Here is a 23,845-nt window from a genome sequence, read left to right on the forward strand (position 1 = left end):
ATCATCATCATCAATCGTATTTATTGAGAGCTTACTATGTGCAGAGCACTGTACTAAGCGCTTGGGAAGTACAAATTGGCAACATATAGAGACATTCCCTACCCAACAGTGGGCTCACAGTCTAAAAGGGGGAGGTCCTTTAGAGGAACGTGGCTGTCCACCTAGCTTCCAGTCTGCAGCGTCCATCATGAAGCCGGCCCTTAGTAGACTGTACCAGGACACTGTCCTCTTCATTCATTCAATCGTTGAATCGTTGAATTTATCATTTAATCGTATATATTAAGCGCTTACTGCGTGCAGAGCAGCACAGACAGATATTACATTTCATATACTTCAAGGATGGGCCTAAAAATATTACCATAGAAACGTACGTGAGTAGAGAAGAACAATGCTGCTTTGTAGTCTCCCTCAAGTTGTGGCCATACAAGAAAGTAGGATTGTCTTTGATTGGACTTTTGGGTGGATGTTCATTCAACCGTATTTATTGAGCGCTTACTGTGTGCAGAGCACTGTACTAAGCACCTGGGAAGTACAAGTCGGCAACATATAGAGATGGTCCCTACCCAACCACGGGCTCACAGTCTAGAAGGGGGAGACTGTTATCATCTATTATCCATTATAATGAGAAGCAGCGTGGCTCAGTGGAAAGAGCACGGGTTTGGGAGTCAGAGGTCATGGGTTCTAATCCCGGCTCTGCCACATGTTTGCTGTGTGACCTTGGGCAAGTCACTTCACTTCTTTGAGCCTCAGTTACCTCATCTGTAAAATGGGGATTAAGACTGTGAGCCCCACGTGGGACAACATGATCACCCTGTATTCCCCCCAGCACTTAGAACAGTGTTTTGCACATAGTAAGTGCTTAACAAATGCCATTATTATTATTATTATTATATACTATAAAAGTCAAGCTTTTAAAGGGGATGAGAAGTAGTGTGGCATACTGAAAAGAGCACGGGCCTGTTATGTATCACTGAACAAGTCATTTAACTTCTCGGTGTTTTAGTTTCCTCATTTGAAATTGACGGTGAGCACCATGTGGGGCTGAGACTGTGTCTAAACATTTTATTTTTAAAGGTATTTGTTAAGTGCTTACTATGAGCGTGGCACAGTGCTAATCATTGGAGTTGATACATGATGATTACTTTGGACACAGAGGCTCACAGTCCCAATCCCCAATGATGAGGTAACTGAGGCACAGAGAAATTAAGTGACTGGCCCAAAGCACTTAAACAAGCACCATAATCCTTATTATTATCATGATCATTATAATTATTGTTACAATAGAGGAAGAAGACACAATTAATAATAATCTAATTATAAATAATAGCTAGAGAAGGGGCATGGTGTAGTGGATATAACGCGGGCCTGGGATTCAGGAGATCAGGGGTTCAAAGCTACCTGTCTGCAGTGTGACCATGGGCAAGTCACTTCACTTCTCTGTGCCTCAGTTACCTCATCTGTAAAATGGGGATTGAGACTGTGTGCCCCATGTGAGAAAGGGACTGTTTCCAACCTGATTTGCTTGTACCCACCCCAGGACTAAGTACAGTGTTTGGCACATAGTTAAGTGCTTAACAAATACCACTGCTATTATTACTATTATCATTAGGAGGGAGAACAGGCATTGAATCTCCATTTTACAGTTGAGGAAACTAAAGCACAGAGAAGTGAAATGACTTGCCCAAGGTCACCCAGCAGGTAAGTGGCAAAGTCAGGATTAGAACCCAGGCCCTCTGACTCCCAGTCCTGGATTCTTTTCATTGGACCATGCTGCTCCCTGTTATTATGGAGGACATCTGAAACCTGCCTATAGAACATTTAGGATATTAAGACTGTAAATAGTAACAATAATAATAATGATAATATTTTTTAAGCACTTAATAAGTGTGTCAAGCATTGTACTAGGCACACTCAAGGTGGATTTTCAATTGGAAAATCCGCCCATTTTTCTAGTTACCGCACCCTTGGAATAGTACAGTGGGCAACATGGAGAATTGGAATGAATAGGCTAAGGAAAACCATCCTTAAAACACCAGGATACAAAAAGAAAAATGTAGAAAACTCTAGAAAATAAGTTATATTTTCACCATCCAGTAAGACTTACCACATTATAAATTTCACGGGGTGGGGGGGGGGGGTTCCTTTTTGTAAATTATGTAATTTGGGAATTATTATTGGCTTTATTGTTCTTAATTTGTTTATGAATATGGGTATAAATTTTTTAAATTTTGTGTTTATTTTAGTACTGATTTTTAGTATTTACAGGAAATAATATCCGTGTGACAAATGATTCTTTGACAGTATTATTTGTCTTTTTCTCTCCAAATAATGCAAATGAGAAGCAACAAGGTCGAGTGAAAAGAGCATAGGACTAGGAATCAGGACATCTGGGTTCTAATCTTGGTTCCACTACTTGCCCACTGTGTGACTTTGGATAAGTCACTTAATTTCTCTATGCCCCAGTTTCCTCATCTGTAGAGTGGGGATTAAATCCCTGTTTTTCTTCCCCTTTGACTGTGAACCCCATATAGGACAGTGACTGTGTTTGCTCCAAAAGTACAGTGCTTGGCACATATAAGTGCTTAACAAATTATTAGTAGTAGTAGTAGTATGGATGCCATTTAGCTCCACGATACATCTTCCTATTGGCATTCATAGCAATTTGAAAGTTATTTGATTGGAGATATCAAACTCCAGTGCTAGTCCAAAACCTACCATTCTCTTTATCTTGGTTTTGAGCTTGGGGCTCTATATTGAAGGAAGGAGAATTTTGACACTTTCGCAAGAAGCAAACAGAACTAGCCATGGGTGGCAGTTTTCCGAGGAAACTACAGATTTCTTATGGATAAAATAAAAGGTCATCTCCTCCCAAGGAGAAAAAAAATATGCTGCATTAATGACCAAACCGTCCAGTTGGCACATTACAAAATGTGTATTGATTCTATGGATAAAAGTGGAGATATTAACATAAATGTGCTAAATCAAATTGTCATCTGGGAAGAATTGGAATGGACAAGCCCAACTTAGAAGCACAAATGTAAATATATACATATATTTATATATTTTCTTATATAAATCAGGTTTAAACCTTAATCTTTAAAGAATGATTTTCAGGGTGGAAATTGGATTGAATCAAGTAAAACCCTAAAAATCTATGCCTGATTACAGTGGTCATTGAAGTCGCAGGGTCAGCATATGGGGGTTTAAAATTGGATAGGCAGTAGAGAGATTTACTCTTCTTTACAGATCATCTTATATTGATCGTAGCCCCTTAGCCCAGTGCTTGGGATGTGGTAATAAGGAGTTGGAGAAACAGAGACGGAAGTGTCAAAGAGACTGTGAAAGGAATGGCTAAATAGGCCCTCTGGTGTCCCATGGCATGGTCTTTACCAGAATAATAATAATTATGGCATTTATTAAGTGCTTACTATGTGCAAAGCACTGTTCTAATAATAATGATGTCGTTTATTAATAATGATGGCATTTATTAAGCGCTTACTATGTGCAAAGCACTGTTCTAAGCGCTAGGGAGGTTACAAGGTGATCAGGTTGTCCCACAGAGGGCTCACAGTCTTAACCCCCATTTTCCAGATGAGGTAACTGAGGCACAGAGAAGTGAAGTGACTTGCCCAAAGTCACACAGCTGACAATTGGCGGAGCCGGGATTTGAACCCATGACCTCTGACTCCAGAGCCCAGGCTCTTTCAACTGAGCCACGCTGCTTCTGCTTCTAAGCGCTGGGGAGGTTACAAGGTGATCAGGTTGTCCCACAGGGGGCTCACAGTCTTAATCCCTATTTTACAGATGAGGTAACTGAGTCACAGAGAAGTGAAGTGACTTGCCCAAAGTCACACAGCTGACAATTGGCAGAGCAGAAATTTGAACCCATGACCTCTGACTCCAAAGCCCGGGCTCTTTCCGATGAGCCACTATTGAGTGGCTATTAGAGAGAAGCAGCGTGGCTCAGTGGAAAAGAGCCCGGGCTTTGGAGTCAGAGGTCATGGGTTCAAACCCCGGCTCTGCCAATTGTCAGCTGTGTGACTTTGGGCAAGTCACTTAACTTCTCTGTGCCTCAGTTACCTCATCTGTAAAATGGGGACTAAGACTGTGAGCCCCTCGTGGGACAACTTGATCACCTTGTAACCTCCCCAGCGCTTAGAACAGTGCTTTGCACATAGTAAGCGATTAATAAATGCCATTATTATTTATTATTATTATTATTATTATTATTATCATTATTATTATTATTATGCCACTTCGAAGCAGCTTGGCATAATGGATAGCGCACGGGACTGGGAGTCTGTAGGTCTTGGGTTCAAATTCCTGCTCTGCCAATTGTCAGCTGTGTGACTTTGGACAAGTCGCTTAACTTCTCTGTGACTCAGTTACCCCATCTGTAAAATGGGGATTGAGGCTGTGAGCCCTAACTTCGGAAATAGAGCGTGATCTATTGCCACCTTGTGGCTAAGTCAGTGAGCACACATCAATAGTAAATGCAATGTGGATTTTTCCGGATTTAAAAATAGGCCATTTGTGTATTTTTAAAAAGTGAATGAAAATCGTGTTTTCATTTTAAAGATTAAAATTTTATTTTAACATACCATTGCCTGGCAAAGCGTTCTCTAGTAGCATTAGTAATAATAATAGCATTTGTTAAGCGCTTACGATGTGCAAAGCACTGTTCTAAGCGCTGGGGGGTAGACAAGGCGATCAGGTTGTCCCACATGGGGCTCACAGTCTTCATCCCCATTTTACAGATGAGGGAACTGAGGCTCCGAGAAGTTAAGTGATTTGCCCAAGGTCACACAGCAGACATGTGGCAGAGCCTGGATTAGAACCCCACAGCACCTGTATATATATATATGTTTGTACGTATTTATTACTGTATTTATTTATTTATTTATTTTACTTGTACATATTTATTCTACTTATTTTATTTTGTTAATATGCTTTGTTTTGTTCTCTGTCTCCCCCTTCTAGACTGTGAGCCAACTGTTGGGTAGGGACCGCCTCTATATGTTGCCAACTTGTACTTCCCAAGCGCTTAGTACAGTGCTCCGCACACTGTAAGCGCTCAATAAATACGATTGAATGAATGAATGAATGAATGAACCCATGACCTCTGACCTGTGACGCCCAAGACCGGGCTTTTTCCACTGAGCCACACTGCTTCTCCATTTCTGATATTTGAATATTGCAAATAATAATAATAATGGTATTTATTAAGTGCTTACTATGTGCAAAGCACTGTTCTAAGTGCTGGGGAGGTTACAAGGTGATCAGGTTGTCGCACGGGAGGGCTCACAGTCTTCATCCCCATTTTACAGATGAGGTAACTGAGGCCCAGAAAAGTTATGTGACTTGCCCAAAGTCACACAGCTGGCAATTGGCAGAGCTGGGATTTGAACCCATGACCTCTGACTCCAAAGCCCCGGCTCTTTCCACTGAGCCACACTGCTTCTCGTGGCTGAGAATGAACACCCTTCACAATCACCCGTTGGACAGCAAAGCAAAATTTGAGAGCTTCTCCCTTAATTTAGGGAATAGTGCTTGACACATAGTAAGAGCTAAACAAATGCAATAATTGTAATCATCGTAATTACATCAGAGTCCAGCATGGATGCTAAATTAACAATATGTTCTGCACTTCCCATGCTCCATGCACCTGTGGAGACTCATGGGGGTGGTGGATAGGGCATCAGCTATTAGCATCTGTTGAGCAAAAATTACTGCATTGTTTCACATCTCCACGAAGCCTTCTCTAATTAATCTCTCATTCATTCAGTCGTATTTATGGAGCACTTACTGTGTGCAGAGCACTATACTCAGCTCTCATCTCCCTTTTGCATCACCTATGCATGCCTTTCGAGTCCATCCCTCCAAGCATTTAGTACATTTTTAACCTGTTGTTTCCCCAACCGGTAATTTATTTTAATTCCTGTCTCACCCACTGGATTGTAGACTCCTGAAAGCAGGAATCGTGTCCATTTACTCTACTGTATTCTCCCATGTGCTTAGTAAAGTGCTCTGCACAGAGTAAGCACTCAGAAACTATGATGGATTGATTGAGAAAGTGTGGGCCAGTGGAAAGAGCATAGAACTGGGAATCAGGAGAGGCGGGTTCTAATCCATGCTCTGCCAGTCCCCTGCTGGATGACCTTGGGCTACTTACTCAATTTCCTCGAGACTGTAAACTCCTTGCAGGCAGGGAAAGTTTCTACCAACTCTGTTATATTGTACTCTCACTCCTCACTCTCGGCTTCAAGGCTGTCCATCCCCTCACCCCCTCCTACCTCCCCTCCCTTCTCTCCTTCTCCAGCCCAGCCCGCACCCTCCGCTCCTCTGCTGCTGCTCACCTCCTCACTGGGCCTTGTTCTCGCCTGTCCCGCCATCGACCCCCAGCCCACGTCTTCCCCCTAGCCTGGAATTCCCTCCCTCCACACATCCGCCAAACTAGCTCTCTTCCCTCCTTCAAAGCCCTACTGAGAGCTCACCTCCTCCAGGAGTCCTTCCCACACTGAGCCCCCTTTTTCCTCTCCTCGTCCCCATCCCCCCCGCCCTACCTCCTTCCCCTCCCCACAGCACTTGTCTATATTTGTACAGATTTATTACTCTATTTTACTTGTTCATATTTACCAGTCTATTTATTTTGTTAATGATGTGCATTTAGCTATAATTCTATTTGTTCTGGCAATTTTGACACCTGTCTACATGTTTTGTTTTGTTGTCTGTCTCCCCCTTCTAGACTGTGAGCCCGTTGTTGGGTAGGGACCGCCTTTATATGTTGCCAACTTGTCCTTCCCAAGCGCTTAGTACAGTGCTCTGCACACAGTAAGTGCTCCATAAATATGATTGAATGAATGAATGAATGCTCTCCCAACCACTTAGTACAGTGCTCTGTAGACAGTAAGTGCTCAATAAACACAATTGATGGATTGATTCTCTGTGTCTGAGGATTAAATACCAGTTTTCCTTCCCCTTTAACCTGTGAGTCCCACGTGTATCTAATCTGGTTCAATCCATCAGGGGTATTTATTAAGCTCTTACTACTGTGTGCAGAGTCAGTCGGTTAGTCAGTCAGTCTTATTTATTGAGCACTTACTGTGTGCAGAGCCCTGTACAAAGCGCTTGGGAGAGGACAATACAGAAAGTGTTTGGGAGAGTCTGAGAGGAGAGTTAGTAGACTTGTTCCCTGCCCACAAAGAGCTTACATCTAGAGGGAGTGACAGATGTTAAAATAAATTACGGATGTGTAGATTGTGCTGGAGTGAGGGGGTTGAAGTTGGGGTGAATATCCAGTGATTTAAAGTGTACATATGCAAGTGTGTGAGCGAATTGCATTGTATCTACTCCAGCACTAAGCATAGTGTTTGGCACATAGTGAGAATTTAATAAATATCAGAATTATTATTATTAATAATAATGGCATTTATTAAGTACTTACTATGTGCAAAGCACTGTTCTAAGCGCTGGGGAGGTTACAAGGTGATCAGGTTGTCCCACGGGGGGCTCACAGTCTTAATCCCCATTTTCCAGATGAGGTAACTGAGGCACAGAGAAGTGAAGTGACTTGCCCAAAGTCACACAGCTGACAAGTGGATGATCTAGGATTTGAACCCATGACCTCTGACTCCAAAGCCTGTGCTCTTTCCACTGAACCACACTGTGATCGATTCACTCTCAAACCCTACTGAGCCCCCCTTTTCCTCTGCTCCTCCTCCCCACCCCTTCGCCCCGACTCCCTCCCTCTGCTCTAATCTCCCTCCCCCCCACAACACTTATATATAGGTGTAAATATTTATTATTCTATTTATTTTATCAATGATGTATATATATATCTATAATTCTATTGATTTATATTGATGCTATTGATGCCCGTCTACTTGTTTCACTTTGTTTTCTTGTCTCTCTCCCCGCTTCTAGACTGTGAGCCCGTTGTTGGGTAGGGATTGTCTCTGTTGCCAAATTGTACTGTCCAAGTGCTTAGTACAGTGCTCTGCACACAGTAAGCACTCAATAAATATGATTGAATGAATGAATGAAAACCCACTTGTGCTCCATATGTGAGGCATTCACTTGTCCAGTCCCAAAGTCCTTCCCCTCATGATCTCTAGACTGCAAGCTCAATGTGTACAGGGAATGGGTCTGCAAACTGTTATATTGTACTCTCCCAAGTGCTTAGTACAGTACTCTGCACGTAGTAAGTGCTCAATAAATACCATTGATTGATTTTAATATCTGTCTCCCTCTCTAGACTGTAAGCTCTTTGTGGGCAGGGAATGCACTGGACTCTCCTGGGCGCTTAATACAGGGGTTTGCACATTTTAAGTGCTCAGTAAACATGAATGATTGATTTTAATGTCTGTTTTCCCCTCTAGATTGAAAACTTGCTGTGGGCAGGGAATGTGTCTGTTAACTGTTGTTTTGGACTCTCCAGAGCGCTTGGTACAAAGGTCTGCACATAGTAAGCAGCATGGCTCAATGGAAAGAGCCCGGGCTTTGGAGTCAGAGGTCACGGGTTCAAATCCCAGCTCTGCCAACTGTCCGCTGTGTGACTTTGGGCAAGTCACTTCACTTCTCTGTGCCTCAGTTCCCTCATCTGTAAAATGGGGATTGACTGTGAGCCCCAAGTTGGACAACCTGATTACCTTGTAACCTCCCCAGCGCTTAGAACAGTGCTTTGCACATAGTAAGCGCTTAATAAATGCCATCATTATTATTAATAATAATAATAAATACCACTGGTTGATTGATTGATTTTAATGTCTTCCCCTCTAGATTGTGAGAAAACTCATTGTGGCAAGGGGGATGTGTCTGTTAACTCTGTTGTTCTGGACTCTCCAGAGCGCTTGGTACAAGGGTCTGCACATAGTAGGTGCTCAATAAATAGCACTGATTGATTTTAATGTCTGTCTCCCCCTCTAGATTGAAAACTCACTGTGGCAAGGGAATGTATCTGTTAACTCTGTTGTCCTGGAGTCTCCAAAGCGCTTGGTACAGGGCTCTGCACATAGTAAGCGCTCAATAAATACCACTGGTTGATTGATTGATTGATTTTAATGTCTCCCCCTCTAGATTGAAAACTCATTGTGGCAAGGGGCATGTGACTGTTAACTCTGTTGTTCTGGACTCTCCAGAGCACTTGGTATAGGGGTCTGCACATAGTAAGTGCTCAATAATTACCACTGATTGATTGATTTTAATGTCTGTTTCCCCCTCTAGACTGAAAACACATTGTGGAAAGGGAAGGTGTCTGTTAACTGTTGTTCTGGACTCTCCAGAGCGCTTGGTACAAGGGTCTGCACATAGTAAGCACTCAATAAGTACCACTGTCTCCCCCTCTAGATTGAAAACTCAATGTGGCAAGGGGATTGTGTCTATTAACTCTGTTCTGTACTTTCCACAGTGCTTGGTACAAGGGTCTGCACATAGTTAAATGCTCAATAAATACCACTGATTGATTGATTTTAATGTCTGTCTCCCCCTCTAGATTGAAAACTGTGGCAAGGAGAATGTGTTGTTTAACTCTGTTGTTTTGGACTCTCCAGAGTGCTTGGTACAGGGCTCTGCACATAGTAAGCACTCAATAAATATCACTGGTTGATTGATTGATTGATTTTAATGTCTCCCCCTCTAGATTGAAAACATTGTGGCAAGGGGGGGTGTCAGCTCTGTTGTTCTGGTCTCCGTATATGTCCATATATACTCTCTATATGTTGCCAACTTGTACTTCCCAAACGCTTAGTACAATGCTCTGCACACAGTAAGCGCTCAATAAATATGATTGATTGATTGATTGACTCTCCAGAGTGCTTGGTACAGGGCTCTGCACATAGTAAGCATTCAATAAATACCATGGTTGATTGATTGATTTTAATGTCTCCCCCTCTAGATTGAAAACTCATTGTGGCAAGGGGAATGTGTCTGTTAGCTCTGTTGTTCTGGACTCTCCAGAGCGCTTGGTACAGGGGGCTGAACATAGTAAGCGCTCAATAATTACCACTGATTGATTAATTTTATTGTCTGTTTCTCCCTCTAGTCTGAAAACTCATTGTGGAAAGGGAATGTGTCTGTTAACTCGGTTGCTCTGGACTCTCCAGAGCGCTTGGTACAAGGGTCTGCACATAGTAAGCGCTCAGTAAGTACCACTGTCTCCCCCCAGATTGAAAACTCAATGTGGCAAGGGGATTGTGTCTGTTAACTCTGTTCTGGACTCTCCAAAGTGCTTGGTACAAGGGTCTGCACATAGTTTAATGCTCAATAAATACCACTGATTGATTTATTTTATTGTCTGTCTCCCCCTCTAGCTTGAAAACCCATTGTGGCAAGGGGAATGTGTCTGTTAACTCTGTTGTTCTGGACTCCTCTCCAGAGCACTTGGTACAAGGGACCACACCTAGTAAGCGCTCAATAAATACCACTGTCTTCTCCTCTAGATTGGAAACTCATTGTGGCAAGGGAATGTATCCATTAACTCTGTTGTTCTTTACTCTGCAGACCGCTTGGTACAGGGGTCAACACATAGCATGGCATAGAAGGCTGGGCAAATGGTCAGCTTGGCCCTGAGGTGCCAGTCTCAATGGAAAGACCAGGGGCTTGGGAGTCAGAGGTCATGGGTTCAAATCCCGACTCTGCCACTTGTCAGCTGTGTGACTTCGGGCAAGTCACGTGGCTCAGTGGAAAGAACCCGGGCTCAGGAGTCAAGAGGTCACGGGTTCAAATCCCAGCTCTGCCAAATGTCAGCTGTGTGACTTTGGGCAAGTCACTTCACTTCTCTGGGCCTCAGTTCCCTCATCTGGAAAATGGGGATGAAGACTGTAAGCCCCCCGTGGGACAACCTGATCACCTTGTATCCTCCCCAGCGCTTTGAACAGTGCTTTCCACATAGTAAGTGCTTAACAAATGCCATCATTATTCTTCTCTGGGCCTCAGTTCCCTCATCTGTCAAATGAGGATGAAGACTGTGAGCCCCACGAGGGACAATCTGATCACCTTGTAGTGCCTAGCACATAGTAAGCGCTTAACAAATGCCATCATTATTCTTCTCTGGGCCTCAGTTCCCTCATCTGTCAAACGGGGATGAAGACTGTGAGCCCCCTGTGGGACAACATGATCACCTTGCAACCTCCCCAGCGCTTGGGACAGTGCTTTGCACATAGTAAGCGCTTAATAAAGATGCCATTAATAATTAACAAACGCCATCATTATTATGACTATTCTTATAGCACGGCCCTTCTAGACTGTGAGCCCACTGGTGGGTAGGGACCGTCTCTAGATGTTCATTCATTCATTCAATCGTGTTGCCAGCCTGTACTTCCGGCGCTTAGTACAGTGCTTGGCACACAGGGATGGATGGATGGATGAATGAATGAAAGAAAGAAAGGAAAGAAAGGAAGAAAGAAAGAAAGAAAGGAAAGGAAGAAAGAAAGAAAGGAAAGAAAGGAAAAAAGAAAAGAAAGGAAGAAAGAAAGAAAAGAAAGGAAAGAAAGAACGAAAGGAAAGAAAGAAAGAAAGAAAGAAAGAAAGAAAGAAAGGTAACAAAGAAAGAAAGGAAAGGAAAGGAAAAAAGAAAAGAAAGGAAGGAAGAAAGAAAGGAAAGGAAGAAAGAAAGGAAGAAAGAAAGAAAGAAAGGAAGGAAGAAAAGAAGGAAGGAAGGAAGGAAGGAAGGAAGGAAGGAAGGAAGGAAGGAAGGAAGGAAGGAAGGAAAAGAAAGGAAGAAAGGAAAGAAAGGAAAGGAAAAAAGAAAAGAAAGGAAGAAAGAAAGGAAGAAAGAAAGGAAGGAAAGAAAGAAAGGAAGAAAGGAAGGAAGAAAGGAAGAAAGGAAGAAAGAAAGAAAGAAAGAAAGGAAGGAAGGAAGAAAAGAAGGAAGGAGGGAAGGAAGGAAGGAAGGAAGGAAGGAAGGAAGGAAGGAAGAAAGGAAAAGAAAAGAAAGGAAGAAAGAAAGAAAGGAAGGAAAGGAAAGGAAAGGAAAGGAAAAAAGAAAGGAAGAAAGGAAGAAAGGAAGAAAGAAAGGAAGAAAGGAAGAAAGAAAGAAAGAAAGAAAGAAAGAAAGGAAGGAAGAAAGGAAGGAAGAAAGGAAGGAAGAAAGGAAGGAAGAAAGGAAGGAAGAAAAGAAGGAAGGAAGGAAGGAAGGAAGGAAGGAAGGAAGGAAGGAAGGAAGGAAGAAAGAAAAGAAAAGAAAGAAAGAAAAGAAAGAAAGGGAAAGAAAAGGAAAGGAAGGAAGGAAAGAGAGAGAGAGAGAGAGAGAGAAAGAAAGAAAGAAAGAAAGAAAGAAAGAAAGAAAGAAAGAAAGAAAGAAAGAAAGAAAGAAAGAAAGAAAAAGAAAGAGGAAGAAAGAAAAAGAAAGAAAGAAAGAAAGAAAGAGCGGGTAACCCACCCGGCCCCTGAGGCGCGGGGCGCCTCACGAGACGCTTCGAGGCGCGCGCCGGCCCGGCGTGGTCTCGCGAGAGCCGGGGGCGGTGGCCTGGGGGCGGGGCCTGGAGGGCGATGCTGACATCCCATTGGTCGGCCGCTCCCCTCAGGCCACGCCCCCTCCGCCAGCCCCGGGGCAGGCTGGGAACCCAGAAGATTTCAAATAGTGGCGGGGCCGGGCCGGACCGGCCTGGGCGGGATCAAACCGGGTCGAGCAGAACTGAACCGGATCGAACCGGACCGAACCGGCCCGGACGGGCAGACGCAGCCATGGCGGACAGAGAGGCGGCGGAGGAGGCGGCGGCGGCGGCGCTGAGCCCCGAACAGATGGAGCGGTACCAGGGGTGAGCGTCACTGCGCATGCGCCTCGGCCTCTCTTCCTATCAATCAATCAATCGTATTTATTGAGCGCTTACTGTGTGCAGAGCACTGTACTAAGCGCTTGGGAAGGACAAGTCGGCAACATCTAGAGACGGTCCCTACCCAACAGCGGGCTCAAAGTCTAGAAGGGGGAGACAGACAACAAAACAAAACGTGGTCAGGTGTCAAGTCACGAGAATAAATTGAATTAAAGCTAGATGCCCATCATTGACAAAAATAGAATAGTAACAATAATGATAATGGCATTTATTAAGCGCTTTCTATGTGCAAAGCACTGTTCTAAGTGCTGGGAAGGCTACAAGCAGCGTGCCTCAGTGGAAAGTGCCCAGGCTTTGGAGTCGGAAGTCATGGGTTCAAATCCTGGCTCCACCAATTAGCTGCGTGACTTTGGGCAAGTCACTTCACTTCCCTGGGCCTCGGTTCCCTCATCTGTAAAATGGGGTTTGAGACTGTGAGCCCCCCATGGGACAACCTGATCACCTTGTAACCTCCCCAGTGCTTAGAACAGTGCTTTGCACATAATAAGCGCTTAATAAATGCCACTACTATTATTATTATAAGGTGATCAGGTTGTCCCACGGGGGGCTCACAGTCTTCATCCCCATTTGACAGATGAGGGAACTGAGGCCCAGAGAAGTTAAGTGACTTGCCCATAGTCACGCAGCTGACAAGTGGCGGAGCCGGGATCTGAACCCATGACCTCTGACTCCAAAGCCCGGGCTCTTTCCACTGAGCCACACTGCTTGTACATAGTAGATATGTACATCCTATCCCATCTGGATTACTGTATCAGCCTCCTCTCCGATCTCCCATCCTCCTGTCTCTCCCCACTCCAATCCATACTTCACGCTGCTGCCCGGATTGTCTTTGTCCAGAAACGCTCTGGGCATGTTACTCCCCTCCTCAAAAATCTCTGGTGGCTACCCATCAATCTGCGCATCAGAGATTAGCGGCAGAGGAGCGGAGGGTGCGGGCTGGGCTGGAGAAGGAGAGAAGGGAGGTGATGGAGGAGGGGGCGAGGGGATGGACAGCCTTGAAGACTACTGTGAGCCCCCCGTGGGACAACCTGATCACCTTGTAACCTCCCCAGTGCTTAGAACAGTGCTTTGCACATAGTAAGCGCTTAATAAATGCCATTATTAACTTGTACTTCCCAAGCGCTTAGTACAGTGCTCTGCACACAGTAAGCGCTCAATAAATACGATTGAATGAGTGAATGAGTAATGATGGCATTTGTTAAGCGCTTACTATCTGCCAAGCACTGTTCTGAGCGCTGGGGAGGTTACAAGCTTATAGCTTTAATTCTATTTGTTCTGACGATTTTGACACCTGTCCACATGTTTTGTTTTGTTGTCTGTCTCCCCCTTCTAATAATAATAATAATCATGGCATTTGTTAAGCGCTTACTATGTGCCAAGTACTGTTTTAAGCACTGCGGTAGATACAAGATAATCAGGTTGCCCCATGTGGGGCTCACAGTCTTCATCCCCATTTTACAGATGAGGGAACTGAGGCCCAGAGAAGTGAAGTGACTTGCCCAAAGTCACACAGCTGACAAGTGGGGGAGCTGGGATTAGAACCCATGACCTCTGACTCCCAAGCCCATGCTCTTTCCACTGAACCTCGCCGCCACACTTCTTCTCTTCTTCAGCACCATCATCATAATAATTTATTCATTCATTCAATCGTATTTATTGTGCGCTTCTGTGTGCAGAGCACTGGACTAAGCGCTTGAGAAGTACAAATCGGCAACATTCATTCAGTCGTATTTATTGAGCTCTTACCGTGTGCAGAGCACTGGACTAAGCGCTTGGGAAGTACAAGTCGGCAACATGTAGAGATGGTCCCTACCCAACAATGGGCTCACAGTCTAGAAGGAGGAGAATGACAACAAAACATCATCATCATCATCATCATGGTAGTTGTTACAAGCTTACTAGATGCCAAGCCCTGTTCTAAGCGCTGGGGTAGATTCAAGGTCATCAGTTTCCCCCAGGTGAGGCTCACAGTCTTCATCCCCAGTTTACAGATGAGGTCACTGAGGCACAAAGAATTATGATAATGATGATAGTATTTATTAAGTGCTTACTATATGCCAAGCACTGTTCTAAGTGCTGAGGTAGATACAAGGTCATCAGGTTGTCCCTGGTGGGGCTCACAGTCCCCATCCCATTTTACAGATGAAGTAACTGAGGCCCAGTGAAGTGACTTGCCCAAAGTCACACACCTGATAAGTGGCGTAGCTGGGATTAGAACCCAAGCCTGGGCTCTTTCCACTAAGCCACAGTGCTTCATCTTCATCATCATCATAATAATATTTGTTAAGCACTTAGTATGTGCCAAGGACTGTTTTAAGCACTGGGGGTAGATAGAAGGTGATCAGGTTGTCCCACGTGGGTCTCACAGTCTTAATCCCCATTTTACAGGTGAGGCACAGAGAAGGGAAGTGACTTCATTCTTTCATTCAATCGTATTTATTGAGCGCTTACTGTGTGCAGAGCACTGTACTAAGCGCTTGGGAAGTACAGGTTGGCAACATATAGAGACGGTCCCTACCCAACAGTGGGCTCACAGTCTAGAAGGGGGAGACAAACAAAACAAAACATATTAACAAAATCTCTATTTTATTTGTACATATTTATTCTATTTATTTTATTTTATTTTATTTATTTTATTCTATTTATTTATTATTTTATTTTATATATATATATATACAGGGGCTGTGGGGAGGGGAAGGAGGGGAAGGAGGTAAGGCGGGGGGGATGGCGAGGGGGTGAGGAAGGAGGGGGCTCACAACAGGCAGGTGGCGGGATTAGAACTCACGTCCTCTGATTCCCAAGCCCGGGCTCTTGTCATGTCAGTCATTCATTCATTCAGTCGTACTTATTGAGCACTTGCTGCATGCAGAACCCTGTACCAAGTGCCTGGGAGAGGACATTGCAGCAATAAACTTAATAAATCCAGCGCTTAGGCCGGTGCTTGGCATATAGTAAGCGCTTAACAAATATCATCATTATTAAACAGTCACGTTCCCTACCCAAAGTTGTGAGTGTGCATCGGGGGACTCGGCCTGGGTGAGTGGGCACTGTGTGTGTATGAAAATTTTATTTATTTGTATTGATGTCTGTCTCCCCCTCCCATCTAGAGTGTAAGCTTGTGTGCAGGGAATGTCACTGTTTTAATAATAATTACGATAATGATGGCATTTGTTAAGCGCTTACTGTGTGCCAAGCACTGTTCTAAGCAGTGAAGTAGATACTAGGTAATCAGGTTGGACACAGTCTCTGTCCCACATTATCATTATTATTATTATTGTAGTTGTTAAGCGTTTCCTATGTGCCACACACTGTTCTAAGCGCTGGTGTAGATACAGGTTAATCGGGTTGGACACAGTCCCTGTCCCACACAGGGCTCGCAATCCCAGTCCCCATTTTCCAGATGAGGTAACTGAGGCCCAGAGAAGTGAAGTGACTTGCTCAAGGTCACACAGCAGACCTGTGGCCGAGCTGGGATTAGAACCCAGGTCCTTCTGACGCCCAGGCTCATGCTGTATCCACTAGACCATGCTGCTTCTGTGGCCAGGTGGTTTGGCCAGTTCGTCGCTGTTTTATAATTCGATCAGCTTCACACTAAAGAGGGGAGCAGAGGGGAAGAGGCAGCTCAACAAAAGATGAAAAAAGTTGACTCTCCTAGCTGATGGAGATTGGGGATTCATCTCAGTGTGTGATTCAGGATTAGACGGGAAAGCACAGAGGAAAGACCTTATCTGTAAAATGGGAATTAAGACTCTGAGCTCCATGTGGGCCAGAGACTGTCCCACCCGATTATTTCGTATCTACCCCAGCACTTAGTACAGTACCTGGCCTGTAGGAAGCACATAACAAATTAAAAAAAAAAGCGTTACCGTGTGGGTGATGTAGTATATATGTTTGCACAGATTAACTACTCCATTTATTTTACTTGCACACCTTTACTGTTCTATTTATTTTGTTAATGATGTGCATTTAGCTTTAATTTCATTTGTTCTGACGACTTGATACCTGTCCAGATGTTTTGTTTTGTTGCCTGTCTCCCCCTTCTAGACTGTGAGCCTGTTGTTGGGTAAGGACCGTCTCTTATATGTTGCCAATTTATACTTCCCAAGCGCTTAGTACAGTGTTCTGCACACAGTAAGCGCTCAATAAATACGATTGAATAACACTGTGTGATCAGCATTGGTTCCCCAACGGGTTTTTTTTTGTACTGTACTCTTCTAAGTGCTTAGTACAGTGCTGTTTACACTGTAAGCACTCAGTAAATAATGATAATAATAATGTTGGTATTTAAGCACTTACTATGTGCCAAGCACTGTTCTGAGCACTGGGTGATTCTTAGGTAATCAGGTTGGACGCAGTTCTTTATCCCACGTGGGGCTCATAGTCTTAATCCCCATTTTACCGTTGAGGTAGTAACTGAGATCCAGAAATTGTGAGTTGTACAAGGTCATAAAGCAAGCATGTGGCGGAGCCAGGATTAGAACCCAGGTCCTTTTGACTCCCGGGCCCGTGCTCTATCCGCTAGGCCCTGCTGCTTGGGACACGCACTTATCGAGTTATTCAGAGTTCGGAGCCAAGTCAGGCCTCCAAGTGGAGTCTTTGGTGTGAATCATCTAGGTTGGCGGGCTAGATTGATCAAATTAATTGGAAAACTAATTTGTGCTTGGTAGCCTTAACCACTGTGAATTCATATTCTTAGAATTCACTTAACAAACATCCTGGCCAAACTCTCCAATAGTCTTTCTGAACTAAAGCTGATGCAATCCCAGTTTCCATTGGCCCCCGAGGTCCTGGTGGTAGTCTCTGACCCTTTCTCCCCTCCACCCCATCTAGTCTGTAAGCTCACTGTGGGCAGGGAATGTGTCTGTTATATTATTTTGTACTCTCCCAAGCCCCTCTTAGGGTCACACCTGGAGAGTTCCCAGTCCTCTACCAGTCTCAACAATGGGAGGGAGAGTCAAGCAGAGGCCTACCCATTCCATTCCTAGCTTGGGCAGTGGCTAGTGAGTGGCAGGCCATCTGCTATAGTCAAAACTGACCCGTGCTGGGCAGCAGCGGCATGGGAGAAAGTCGAGGGCGGAGATTCAAGTTTACTGCACGGAAGGCGGCAATGGTAAACCACTTTCTTGGTAAAACTCTCTGGATCCACTACCAGAACGATTGCAGATGGAGGTGAGGCGTTCTGGGAGAGATGGGTCGGAGACGACTCGACGGCATAAGACAAGACTCTCTCAGGTGCTTAGTCCAGTGGTTTGCACCCAGTAAGTGCTCAATAAATGCAATTGACTGACTGACTCCACTAGCACATATTAATCAGTCCACTAAAGTTGGGCCGGACTTAAGCAGCTTGTAAAAGAAAGCTTTTGTGCTGGTATTTTTTTTTTTTACTTACAATCAGAGACAATTTAAGCTATTAGAGCCAAAGTGGATGTTTACCTATAACAGGGAATCAGCCTTGTTTGTCTTTGAGTGCCAAAGACCAACTGTTTCAGGCCTCTGTCATTCTTACGGAGCGTCACGCAAATCTCCTCTCTTACAGGTATTTAAAAGAAGCCAAAGAAGCCACCAAGATGGGCTCTCTGGAAGAGGCCCTTAGACTCTTCAATTTGGCAGGCGAAATCTTCCCCAGTGACAAAGTGAAGCACAGAATCAAGAGAATAGAGGAGACCCTGGAAGAGCTGGCCGAGGAGAAAGATAACGAATTCACGGACGTCTGTAACAGCGGCCTGCTGCTTTATCGAGAGCTGCACCATCAGCTTTTTGAACACCAGAGGGAAGGGGTGGCGTTCCTCTACAGCCTGTTCAGGGATGTAAAAAAGGGCGGCATACTGGCGGACGACATGGGGTTGGGGAAGACGATCCAGATCATCGCCTTCCTTTCCGGCATGTTTGACGCCGAGCTGGTGAACTACGTCCTCCTGGTGATGCCGACCACTCTCATTAGCACGTGGACGCGAGAGTTCACCAAGTGGACCCCGGGAATACGAGTCAAAAACTTCCACGGCGCGAGCAAGACCGAGCGTACCAAAAACCTAGAGAGGATCCAGAGGAAGACCGGCGTCATCATTACGACGTACCAGATGCTCATCAACAACTGGCAGCAACTTTCCAGCCTGAATGGGCAAGAGTTTGTCTGGGACTACTTGATATTTGACGAAGCCCATAAAATTAAAACCTCGGCCAGCAAAACGGCGATCTGCGCCCGATCTATCCCCGCCCACAATCGGATCCTCCTCACGGGGACTCCGGTCCAGAATAACTTACAAGAACTGTGGTCCCTTTTTGATGTCGCCTGCCAGGGGTCTTTACTGGGCACCTCGACGACATTCAAAATGGAGTATGAGAATCCTATCACCAGGGCCAGAGAGAAGGACGCTACTCCAGGCGAAAAGGCCCTCGGATTTAAGATCTCTGAAAACCTAATGACTATTATAAAGCCACACTTCCTGAGGAGAACCAAGGAAGACGTGCAAAAGAGAACCGCCAGCCAGCCCAAAAGCAACCTCTCCGAGAAGAACCAAGATAACGACCTCGCGCCGGAAATGCCCTCCCTGACGAGGAAAAATGATTTCATCATCTGGGTGCGCCTCACGTCCTTACAAGAAGACATCTACAGGAAATTTGTGTCTCTGGATCACATCAAGGAGCTGTTGATGGAAACCCGGTCCCCTCTGGCCGAATTGGGCGTCTTAAAGAAGCTGTGCGACCATCCCAGGCTGCTGTCGGCACGGGCCTGCACCTTGCTGGGTCTGGAAGGAGGCGGCATCTCCGACCGAGATGAGAACGGAACGGACCACTATTCGGATATTAACAGAATCGGTCAGCTGCCTGACCAAACCCTAATGGAAGAGTCCGGGAAGCTGATATTCCTTATGGCCCTGCTTAAGAGACTCCAGCGCGAAGGGCATCAGACTCTGGTGTTCTCCCAGTCGAGGAAAATGTTAGACATTATCGAGCGCCTCTTAACCAATACACGCTTCAAAATCCTGCGGATCGACGGGACGATCGCCCAGCTTGGGGAACGCGAAAAGAGGATCAGTTTGTTTCAGAGAAATAAGGACTACTCCGTCTTTTTACTGACCACCCAGGTGGGAGGAGTGGGTTTAACTTTAACCGCCGCCACCAGGGTGGTCATCTTCGACCCCAGCTGGAATCCCGCGACAGACGCGCAAGCGGTGGACCGAGCCTACAGGATCGGCCAGAAAGAAAACGTGGTGATCTATCGGCTCATCACCTGTGGCACCGTGGAAGAAAAAATCTACAGGAGGCAGGTGTTCAAGGACTCGCTGGTGAGGCAGACGACCGGCGACAAGAAGAACCCTTTCAGATATTTCAGCAAACAAGAATTGAGAGAGCTGTTTGTCATCGAGGATTTCCGGGTGTCCAAAACCCAGCAGCAGCTGCAGTCTCTGCATTCGGCCCAGAGGAATACCGACGAGGAGCTCGACGGGCACATCGCTTACCTGCACACGTTAAAAATAGCCGGCATATCCGATCACGACTTGATGTACACGCGGGACGCGGCGGCTCACGAGGAGGCCCAGGAGACGGAAGAGCGGCAGTATATCCAACAGAGGGTTCAGAAAGCCCAACAGCTGGTCGAACTGGAGTCACAACACAACGAGCTCTTATTGGAAAGAATCAGAACGGGAACGGAAGGGGCCTGGCTCAGGCAACCAATATTCTCCTCCCAGCCAACTCAGAGGAAGCCCCCTGAGTCTAAAACCGGGCAGCCCCGCTCTTCCTCCCCCGTGCGACGTCCCATTCTATCGTCGGAAACTGTCGATCTCGCCCAGGAAGACGTCAGCTCTAAGATGACCAGTCTAGTTCTCGATGACTCGGACGAAGAGGGGGAGAGAGCGGATCGCCCCAGCAGAAGGACCGATGTCTCTTCGAGACGATCAAAACGTGGACAGACACCAAAACTCGGCGCTGGGCTTTCCCCCGCTTTACCTACCCAAAAGTGCCCCCGTGAAACTAATAGGTCGAAGGACTCTTTGATGGAAACATCAGCTATCCGTATTTCCGACAGCGATAGCGATGTCCTGCGTGATTCCGCTATGGAGCGTTCCCGGCCTTTATCCGAGCCGGCCGTCGTGGATCTGATCGAGAGTCAGCCTCCGCTTCCAGAGGCCGAGAAGTCGGTTCAGGTTTTGGACTCGTTCGCTAGCCCGGCGGGAAAGGAGACCGGGGGCAGAGCGGGTCCGTCTCCTTCCGTCGACAGGCCGGCGGAAACCCAGTCAGCATCTCCTAGTGTATTCCAGAACTCTGGACTAAGCAAAGTCAAGGTGGGAGGCGAATCCTTAGTATCCTCACTGCACTATTCTAGTGACTTCAACCTCGTCTTGGAAGATTCTGTGGAAGGTGCCCAGAAACCTTCCATAGCGTCTCTGGAGGGCATCCAAAATGAAGATATCGTAGATGGTTTTGTAAATAATTCTCAAGCGAGGGGCGACTCTATCCTCTTCCAGCCTGGTCGACATCACTCTGTGTGTAGCGTTCATCTCTCTGACCCAGAAGGCGAAGGGGACAGTGAACTTGTTATGGTGACGGGTAAAAAGAAGGTTAGAAGAATAATCGTCTCGGATAGTGAGGATGGAGAGGAACCTGAAGTGTTGCTGTCCCCCTTACGAAACTCGGGCAAAGAGTTTAGCGCCTCAACTCCTAAGTGGGAGAGAGCCAAATCGGATCCCGTCTTCTCACCTGGAGTGCTTGGCAGCGGGAAGAAGCCTATCAGACCACCTTCCAGGCCTGATGTGGATTTAGATCGTGTTGCGGATATAGAAGGGCTAGAAATTAGCAGTCAAGCCAAGAGAATTGAAGATGGGTCAGAATCAGAGTATTTGGAAGAAGAGGCAGAAGAAGGCAGCGAAGAGGCTGGTGATTCTGAAGAACCGGCTGGAGAAACGCTGGAGACTGGAGATCGTGAAGACAGACCAGAATCCAAGTTTTGGGAAGAGGAGGCGGAAGAAGGCAGCGAAGAGGATGAGTATTCTGAAGAACCAGCTGGAGAAACGCTGGAGACCGAAAGCGAGTCCTGCGACTCCAACAGGTCCGAGTCCGATGCCGGAAGAGAGAGCCCGTCTGCTGGTGAAAGCTCTAGCGACGCCTCGGCTGGGGAAGCCGAAGTTCCACCTGGGGAACGGAAGAACGACTTTTCTCCAGCAGAAATGCAGGCAGAAGATGATATTTCAAGGCACCCAGACTCTGTCTCTGAGACCGATAAGTATGACGCTCTAGTGAAACGCGGGAAGGAGTTAAAAGGCCGGGGGAACTTACAGGAGGCATTGGATTGTTTACTTCAAGCCTTAGACCTAAAAAGCGATCCTGAAATCATGCTCCTGACTCTAGGTCTTTATAAACAACTTAGTAAGACTTGAGCACGTGACCTGTTTCGTACACTTCTGCTGAGCTTTTGAAACGAGTTGATGACTTGGAGGAAAAGAAAGATCTATTTGGAATCGGGGCATGAGCTCGCACACCCCTAAACATAAGTTCTCTGTATTAATTTCTGTTTTTTACCTGTAAATTGATAACCTGACTTTATTGTGCAAGCACTGCCTAGGGATTGATTCTATTTTAGTCTGGAATTTCTTTTCCATGTTTAGGCCTGAAAAATAAAGTTTGTGTATATATCTTTCAAGTTCAGGGTTTTGGGTTTTTTTTCCCTCTAGATCAATTTGCGAACTAGATGAATCTAAACAGGGCTTTTTATGGTATTTGTTGAGCACTTACTATGTGACAGACACTGTTGTAAGTATTGGGTAAGTACAAGTTAATTGGCAGGAATGCAGTCCCTGACCCCCATAGGGCTCACAGTTTAAGTAGGAGGGAGAAAAGGAGAACTGAGGCAAAGAAGGTCTGGGACTTGCCCAAGGTCACACAGCAAGCAATGGACAGAGCTGGGCATATAACTCAGGGCTTCTGACTTCCGTGCCCATGCTCTCTCCACTAGGCCACCCTTCCTCTTAGCTTTCCCCTCAGCCCTGCCTCATTTAAAGGCCACTTATAATAACCTTCAATACTTTTTAATCGCACCGCAATTTCTACTAACTGTTAATATCCCAGATTTCTACTTTGTCCAGTAAAACTTAAAGATGGGGGCGGGAAGGGCCAGTGCCTTGTACCTATGTGGGCTTTTATTCCATTAATGTAAAGTGTATGTACCAACCTTAACTTTCCTGGAATTTCTAATTCTTTTTTCTTTTTCCCTGCCTCTGGCCATTTGTTTCCTGGGGGCAGTGAGTAGTTGCCTCATGCTATCCCCCTCACTGGTTCTAAATAGTCTTCAGCTGCTAGCTAAGACTTCGGTAACTACCAGAGTCCATCAGAACCTTTTTTTGTAGCAAACCTTCTTCAGCAGCTGTAGGAAACTTACATAAATCACAGCTTAGGGGAATCTAAATTGATAGTTAACTCTAGTAACTATTAAGAACTTTCTCTATGGTAAATGTTGGGCTACTCAGAGCCAGCAGTTCATGTCCCACATGGGGTTCACAATCTAAGAGGTACGAAGAGGACTCAGCCCCCTTTTACAGATGAGGAAACTGAGGCACAGAGAGGTTAAGGGATTTAGTGTCAATCAGTAGCAGAGATGGTAGTTAGAGCTTGGGTTTTGATTGCCCCTGGGCCTTCCAGTAGATCACACGGCCTCCAAGTTAGGGTTTATTTGGGGGAGACTGAAACAGGGTTAAGATTAAGAGGGTGGAGGTGAATAAGAGGATATTTTTTACAGTATTTAGATAATATAATAATGGTGGTATTTGTTAAGCGCTTACTATGCGCCAAGCACTGTTCTAAGCGCTGGGGTAGATACAAGGTAGTCAGGTTGTCCTACATGGGGCTCACAGTCTTAAACCCCATTTTACAGATGAGGGAACTGAGGCACAGAGAAGTTAAGTGACTTACCCAAGGTCACACAGCAGACAAGTGGCAGAGTTGGGATTAGAACCCACGACCTCTGACTCCCAAGCCCATGCTCTTTCCACTGAGCCATGCTGCTTCTCTATGCTTACTAC

The 23,845-nt window shown here is 45.6% G+C and overlaps 1 protein-coding gene and 1 non-coding gene across 2 annotated transcripts; both read left to right on the forward strand.

Annotated features, from left to right (window-relative positions):
• The first annotated feature begins 12,733 nt into the window (after positions 1 to 12,733).
• Positions 12,734 to 22,470, forward strand: ERCC6L (ERCC excision repair 6 like, spindle assembly checkpoint helicase). The gene is made up of 2 exons (XM_038748614.1): positions 12,734 to 12,755; positions 18,367 to 22,470. Exons 1-2 carry the CDS (start codon positions 12,739 to 12,741, stop codon positions 22,205 to 22,207), a joined length of 3,858 nt encoding a protein of 1,285 aa, XP_038604542.1. The 5' UTR covers positions 12,734 to 12,738; the 3' UTR covers positions 22,208 to 22,470.
• LOC119930258 lies at positions 17,720 to 17,857 on the forward strand. The gene has a single exon (XR_005451741.1). It is a non-coding gene; the product is annotated as a small nucleolar RNA SNORA7 (small nucleolar RNA).
• Positions 22,471 to 23,845: the final 1,375 nt, after the last annotated feature.

This window comes from Tachyglossus aculeatus, chromosome 6, assembly GCF_015852505.1.
Source record: "Tachyglossus aculeatus isolate mTacAcu1 chromosome 6, mTacAcu1.pri, whole genome shotgun sequence".
NCBI lineage: Eukaryota > Metazoa > Chordata > Mammalia > Monotremata > Tachyglossidae > Tachyglossus > Tachyglossus aculeatus.